This window comes from Gossypium hirsutum, chromosome D02 (assembly GCF_007990345.1).
Source record: "Gossypium hirsutum isolate 1008001.06 chromosome D02, Gossypium_hirsutum_v2.1, whole genome shotgun sequence".
Lineage (NCBI taxonomy): Eukaryota > Viridiplantae > Streptophyta > Magnoliopsida > Malvales > Malvaceae > Gossypium > Gossypium hirsutum.
The window spans coordinates 62,017,838-62,025,154 of NC_053438.1; the positions used below are offsets into that span (position 1 = coordinate 62,017,838).

A 7,317-nucleotide genomic window follows, 5' to 3' on the forward strand; every position below is an offset into this window, starting at 1 on the left:
CTAATGAAGAAAATTGGAACCATAAGAGACCATTTATTTATTTATTTGTGTAAAAATAAATCATTGTTGTTACAAGTCTCAATAAGAGAGGAGTTAAGGAGTAGTAGTATAAAGGATGCCAATTCACAAAAACATGCATAGAGTCAAAAAAAAAAAGTACAAAAGTAAGAAAGATTGTTATAGGGGTAAAGAAGGCTGAATTCAAAAAGAAGGGATGCCAATTCACAAAAACATGCATAGTGTATGGTGTGTCTGAATAGTGGCCACTGGCCACCAATTTAGGCTCCACTATACGGTACAAAAATGTCATGGACGTGGCATCTTTGAAAAATCCAATTCTTCCCCCTTCCCTCCTCCTTCTTACTTAACCTCTCGTTTTCTATATGTCAAGAAAGTGATCCCTTTTATCTTCCGCTTCAAACACCGAAAATCACAATCCCCAAAGCAAAAGTCACCCTTAGATTAGAGAGGATAACATAATGTGGGAAAAAAGTGTTACTGCAATAATGGTTGCAACAGAGTTCTTAGAGGTGGGCTTAAACACTGTAAATAAAGCTGCCATGAACAAAGGACTCAGTGATTTCGTGCTAGTATTTTACTCGAACGTTCTTGGCATCTTTATGCTTGCCCCATGTATTATCATCTTCTACAGGTAATAAATAAATTCCATATATATATTATATACTGTTTTCAGCTTCTTTGGTAGCAATGGGAATTGAAATTTGAACCAAGTTATTTATGAATTGATGACAGAAAAAGAAGCCCACCAGTGCTTACATGGTCTACCATCTGCAAAATTTTCCTTCTAGGCGTTCTCAGGTACGTTTTCCGTGGACTTTGAAATAGAGATAAAAGAAAGGTGGAGATGGGGGGATGATGAGAAATTGCTAATCAACATGGGTTTCAGTTATGGAGGACAGATATGCACATATATTGGAATAGGATATGGATCTCCAACTCTGGCATCCGCCATGGCTGATCTTACTCCAGCCTTCACTTTCATCTTCTCCATCATCTCTCGGTGCGCTCTTATTTCTGTTTATTTTCACTGCCTATTTAATTTGTTATGGTCAATGGCTGATGATTCATTCAGATTCTTTGATATATCACCATCATTTACCTAGATAAATTTTTTCTTACTTTTACTTTTCAGTGGCCTATAAAAATGGAACATCAAAGCATGTTAGTTGGTTGTCTGGTACTGGTGGTTCAATAAAAATGATTTTTTTTTCCGAGTTTTACTCTACCCGAATATTGTAATATAATAAATATTATATTATTTTTATATGTTAAATAATAATTATATATATTTATATTAAATCACTAATTCAATAACAATTAAATGTATTATCCAAAACTTAAAAAAATAATTTACCTAATTAAGTAACTCAACCTAAAATATAAAATTTTAAAATCATATTTAATACAATAAAATATTTATTATATTTATTTATATTTTTTAATATAATGCAACATTTGTTATATTTATGGTATTTTTTTAATATAAATATTTTTAATGTGTTAAAAAAAATTATTTTACTATTTTTTAGAGTGTATTATATATATTTTTAAAAAAATTAAATTAAAATTAATTTAGAAAAGTCAAATATGGGCTGACCGAATCGAGTCTGGGTTTTACCTTTCTTAAATTGGATTAGACTTGAACAAAAAAGTAAAATCATTTTTCAAGCCGGGCTAAGCTCGAGTTTAAAATTTTGATCTAAATCCTTGCATGGGCCCGACTTGACTTGACTTATGAGCATCTCTAGAATAGAATAAAGGAGTAGTTATTAAAGTCTTTTACCCCTCTCTTTATGAAAAAACAATATAAAAAATGGACTAGTTTTAATTGAAATGATAAGATTAAGATTTTAAAAATTTTCAGGTACTCTGTTTAAGTTTCGTATTTTTGGATTTAAAGTATTTTTTATAAATTTTATATTAAAAATAAAAGCATTCTCTTAATAATATTTATTACTTTTTAGGATAAATTACACTAGTAGTCATCTAACTATTGGTAAGTTTTTCTTTAGTTTTTTAGGATAAACTTAGCTAATAAATTTATTTTTTCCTTAGTTTTTTAGGTAAAAGGGTGACAAAGAAAAACAAAACTGCAAAAAGATCAAATTACACAATGTGTAAATGTTGAGGGTTAATTTTTAGGATAAACTATCACGTCATATTTATGTTAGCCACCAAAAAAGATAAAATTAAATAGCTGGATTATCATTTTATAACTTTTTATAGTTGAGTAATCAAAAGATACTTACTAATAATTTATTGACTATGAACGTAATTAATCTTTATTTTTAGAGAAATAATTTTTTAATTATTTTCCAAATGTGCTAATTTTCACTTAACTTATAATATCAATTTAGCCAGACATTTTAAGTCTTAATTTGCTTTTCTACTTTCAATACAATAACTTCGCAAGTAGTTTAATCTATTGTCTGTTTTTAAATTTTATATAGTTATATAATAAAATTGCTAGATATTAAATTTTGAAAAGATAATATCGACCGGCCTAAATATCTAATGCTCCTTTTGGATACCATCTTACCGTGGGAGTAAATTCAGTCTAGTGAAAAGTTATTTTTACAAAAGTAACCTTTTTTTAATTATTTAGCATTAAAACTATTATCTGTCATAAATATTATTTTAATAATTTTGATTATTTATTTAATTTCATAAATACTAAATAAATTATAATTTTAATATATTTTAAAATAATATCTATAATGGTCATTTTTTCTTATCACCGTAATTGAATCCAAACACATATATTTGAAATTCACTAATACAATACCTAATATAATGGCTACAATAATTAATCTCGTCATCACCACTATTTTTAATCTCACTAGAGGTAATCTTACTGATGATTCAAACAAAATCTAAACCTAATAATTTGCAAGCAAAATTGAGGCTTAAATTTATGCATACTAGAATTGGATAAATATATGTAAAAATATTATGAATGTCATTATACTAGAAGTTAGATTACATTTTGACTTTTATACTAAAAAATGGACAAATTAATCATTGTAAGTTAGATTAAAGAGTAAACTGGTCCCGCGGTTACAAAATTTCATCTATTTTTATTGTTAAAAATTTGTATTTGCACATTAACATGAGGTACACGTGACATGCCACATGTTATTTTCATGTGATTCTACCAGTTATACAAGTTTTTAACAGTACAAATGGATGCAACTTTTAATAGGAATGATCAATTTATTTTTTGATTTAAAGTACACATATTAATTTATCTATTTTTTGAATAAAAAAATAAAATGTAATCTAACTCATAATATAAGGACCTCCATATTATTTTTAAATTGGTTTGATCAGCCATAAACAGCTCTAACAGCAAACGATTTGAAATGGTGTCTGTAGGATGGAAAAGCTGGACTTAGGGATCAAAAGCAGCCAAGCCAAGTCTTTAGGAACTTTGGTATCGATCACGGGGGCATTTGTTGTGACTTTATACAAAGGCCTTCCACTCACCACTTCTCCAAGGAAGTACAGCTTTCTTCACCAAGTTCTTGGGATTCCTCACTCCAACTGGATCATTGGCGGCTTTTTCCTAGCCTCTCATAGTGTTATCTTCGCAATTATTCTTAATGTTCAGGTACACACACCCCTAATGAATACACAATCAACCTTTCGGTTTTTTTCTTGAGGGGGTTCATGCATAATTAGCTGGTAACACTCATTTTGCAGACGTGGATAATAAGGAGATACCCAGCAGAGATGCTAGTAACACTCATTTGCAGCATCATTGTGGCCATCCTATCCTCTGTTGTCTCTTTGATGGTAGAGAAGGACCCAAATGCTTGGAAAATTGGGTTTAATATGGAATTAATAGCTACCGTATATACAGTAAGCATAGACTCGAATAAAAATACTCGACAAACTCAATAGTTAGGCCTAGAAAGAAACTTGATGCTGTACCTCTTGATTTGTAGGCAGCTTTCGCAGTAGCATTTCGAAGTGTGGTTCACAAATGGGCGTTGCGGAAGAAAGGACCTATCTATGTTTCCATGTTTAAGCCACTTGAGATGGTCATTGCTCTTGCTATGGGGATCGCCTTTCTAGGTGACAAACTTTATCTTGGAAGGTCAGAACAATTTTTTCATGCAGTAATAAGTAAAAATAAAAATCATTATAGGCATTATTAAGCTTTGAATTGGATATGTGTGGGTGCAGTTTGCTAGGAGCAGCGATAATAGCCATTGGATTTTATGCCGTGATTTGGGGGCAAGCTCAAGAAGAGAAAATGGTCCATGACGCACAGTCCTCAAATAAAGATCCTTTACTCCCAAATACTACTCATACCTTAGTGGTATAGTGATTTTTGGGGAAAAAATAGAAAAGGAGAGGTGCTAGAAGTTGTGAAGGGGAAATATTGGAATAAAGAGATTATAGATCCTTTTCTATTAACCTCAATTCTCAAAATAAAGTCTAGTAAAATTGTGATTCAGATTTTCATTACCTACAGTCTTGGGTCTGAAGGTTTCTCGCTTTTTTTTCCAAGAAGAATAAACCACTTTATTGATTAAAAAAAAGTTACTGCCTTACAGAACATATAAAAAAAACACAACAAAACAGAAATCTTAGTGGATTCACCACCAACCAGCAAAAAGTAGAGATCAACTGGCTCCTTTTGCCAAAGAATTGGGCATATTAGTAGCTTTCTTTGGGATTTCGTCTCCGCATCACCAACTCTGTTTCTCAATATGACTGCACAGATAAGACAACTTCAAGGGCGGCTGATGTGCCTCAAGACACCATTTTATTGCAATCGCGTAATCAATCTCAACATAAAGTCCCACTTTTCCTTTCTATGATGTTTTCAGAAACACCTCCAAAGCAAACCTAATGACAGTCAGCTCACACACATTTGGATCACGAAATTGAATAGGTCTAACAAACATAACATCAATAGCCCCATTTTTCAATGTTCCTCCAAAGAAGAGTATCCAACATCATCGATATTGTGCTCACCTTTCCCATAAAATAAATAATAATAATAATAATAATAATAATAATAATAATAATAATAAGCTTCATTTATTAAGTGAATATCATAAAAAATCAAGTTGACCTAAATACCTTTATATTAGTTTTTCAAATTACAATAAATTAAGGGTGATTATCTGGTACATTGTAGTGTACCTTTTTTTATTCTACAAATAATCTTAAAAACTTTACATGTATCTTTTTTTTAAAAAAATATTTATTATTTAATATTTTTTATACACTACAAGACATTTGTCAACCTCCAGACCCTGATTATGAAGTTTAAAAACTCCACATGCGTGTACCAAATTATTTTCTATAATTAAAGGGTAAACTACACAGATAATCACTCAACTATCAACGATTTTTATTTTAGGCACCAAAAATAAAAAAAATTGCAATTTAAGTACTCATGTTACATAATTCAGTCACTTTGGTCACTCTTGTTAAAAGCACAAACGGCAAGCTAATGTGGTTGTTAAAAAATCGGTATAATAACAAATTTAGCCATCAACTTTTACATATTATATCAATTTAGCCATAAATTTAGAAATTAACATTCAAATTTTACAAATGATCTCAATTTGATTCGAATTCAAAAAATTCAAATAAACATATAAAAATACATAAATATTTTAAAAATATAATAATAAATGTAAATTTTATATTAATATTAATATTAAATAAATATAATTGTATTAAAATAAAATAAAATAAAAACCTCAACCACCACCGTCCCTACCACCATCCCTCTCCCTCTCTATTGTTGCTGCTGCAAATTAGTACTAAAGGACAAGACCATGAGACATAAAACCTTCTTTTCTAAACTAGTAGTACATTACGATTACTTTGTTGAATGTTTTGTACTCAGAAGAGTGATAACAACATCAGGTTGATAAAAATTGCTAAGAGAACTAACTTTTTAAAACAATAACAAAAAAACATGGTTTCAAATCCATATGAAAGATATTCGAAGCATTGTAATCAAAGTAAAAAATACCCACCTGAATTTGGGGTAAGCCCCATCAAAAGAAGTCTTGAAAGAAGCAATGAGCAACAATTGCAAATCTCAATCTTTTTCTAAATTGGGAAACTTATCAGAAAACTTTCTATATATTTCATCACTGTCTACATCTCCAATCAACCATAATTTCCTTCTATAAACTTCCATTAAACTTGTTAACTTGAGAACCAAAGAAGTAACAAGATCACTTAAGACTCCATCCTAAATCAATCCTTTTAAATCTCCAACTTGTAAAACCACTCCTCTATTGTTAGTAGTAAATGTACAGTTGGTTCAATCTGTTAGCTATTAAGACTGTTAGTTAGCTAGCTAATGTTAGTTAGTTGCAGTTGTTTATCTTTGTTATGCTTTCTTGATTCTCTTCATGTATATATATGGATGCTTACCTGAGTGTAAGGTAGATATATGAAATACAAGATTGTTTTCTCTATTCATCTCGTTCATATTCTTTTGATATGGTATCTGAGCCATTTTTTTTGATTTTTTTCCCTGAAATTCGTGATGGCAGTTGGTGCTTCTGAAGATCAAGAAGTTGTTGGTATCAGTTCCACCAATGTTTCTAAGAATTTCACGAACAAGAAGATTAATATTCAGCTTGATGATATCAATTATCCTCTATGGAAACAGCAGGTATCTTTTGCTTTGGAGAGTTATGGTTTGGAGTCTTACATTGATGGTACTCAGGCTATACCTCCTGAGTTTGTTTCTGATGAGTCTGGTCATCTAGTTAAAAATCCTAAAAGAGTTTCATTTAATAAACAAGATAAAGCCATAGCATCTTGGTTACTTTCTATTGTTAGTCCTGAGATCCTACCAGATTTGGTCATGTGTCAATCGGCTACTGAAATTTAGGAAGTCATTGGTCAGCTGTATTCTGCTAAAACAACTACCAAGATTATGAATATTAGGTATTCTTTGTACTCTCAAAAGAAAGGGGATCAAAACATGCGTGATTATTTGAGACAACTTAAATGATTAAGGATAATCTTGGTATATGTGGAGAAAAGATATTTGATGCAGAGCATATTGCAACTATTCTTAATGGTTTACCTAGTGAGATTGATTCGGTGGTCACCTTAATCACCACCAGCAGAAAAGTCTATGATGTAACTATTTTGTCTTCAATGCTGATTAATCTTGAAGCTAGGCAGAAGTCAGGTACTATGACTGGGCTTTTCAGTGTTAATCTTGCCACAAGTCAGTCTAGTTCTCATAGTGCACAAGGTTATAAGCAGTCCACAGAAGGTGTGTCTGGTATAGTTGGATATCAA

At 30.8% G+C, this 7,317-nt stretch overlaps 1 protein-coding gene across 1 annotated transcript; it reads left to right on the top strand.

Moving 5' to 3' along the window:
- Positions 1-266: 266 nt before the first annotated feature.
- Positions 267-4,494, top strand: LOC107909657 (WAT1-related protein At5g40210). The gene is made up of 7 exons (XM_016837272.2): positions 267-652; positions 754-819; positions 908-1,021; positions 3,397-3,631; positions 3,724-3,882; positions 3,969-4,120; positions 4,210-4,494. Exons 1-7 carry the CDS (start codon positions 480-482, stop codon positions 4,349-4,351), a joined length of 1,041 nt encoding a protein of 346 aa, XP_016692761.1. The 5' UTR covers positions 267-479; the 3' UTR covers positions 4,352-4,494.
- Positions 4,495-7,317: the final 2,823 nt, after the last annotated feature.

Coding starts and splice junctions, on each gene's coding strand:
- LOC107909657 (XM_016837272.2), top strand. CDS start 480: ATGTGGGAAAAAAGTGTTACTGCAATAATGGTTGCAACAGAGTTCTTA. Junction 3,632..3,723: donor CAATTATTCTTAATGTTCAG/GTACACACACCC, acceptor CTCATTTTGCAG/ACGTGGATAATAAGGAGATA. Junction 4,121..4,209: donor GACAAACTTTATCTTGGAAG/GTCAGAACAATT, acceptor GTGTGGGTGCAG/TTTGCTAGGAGCAGCGATAA.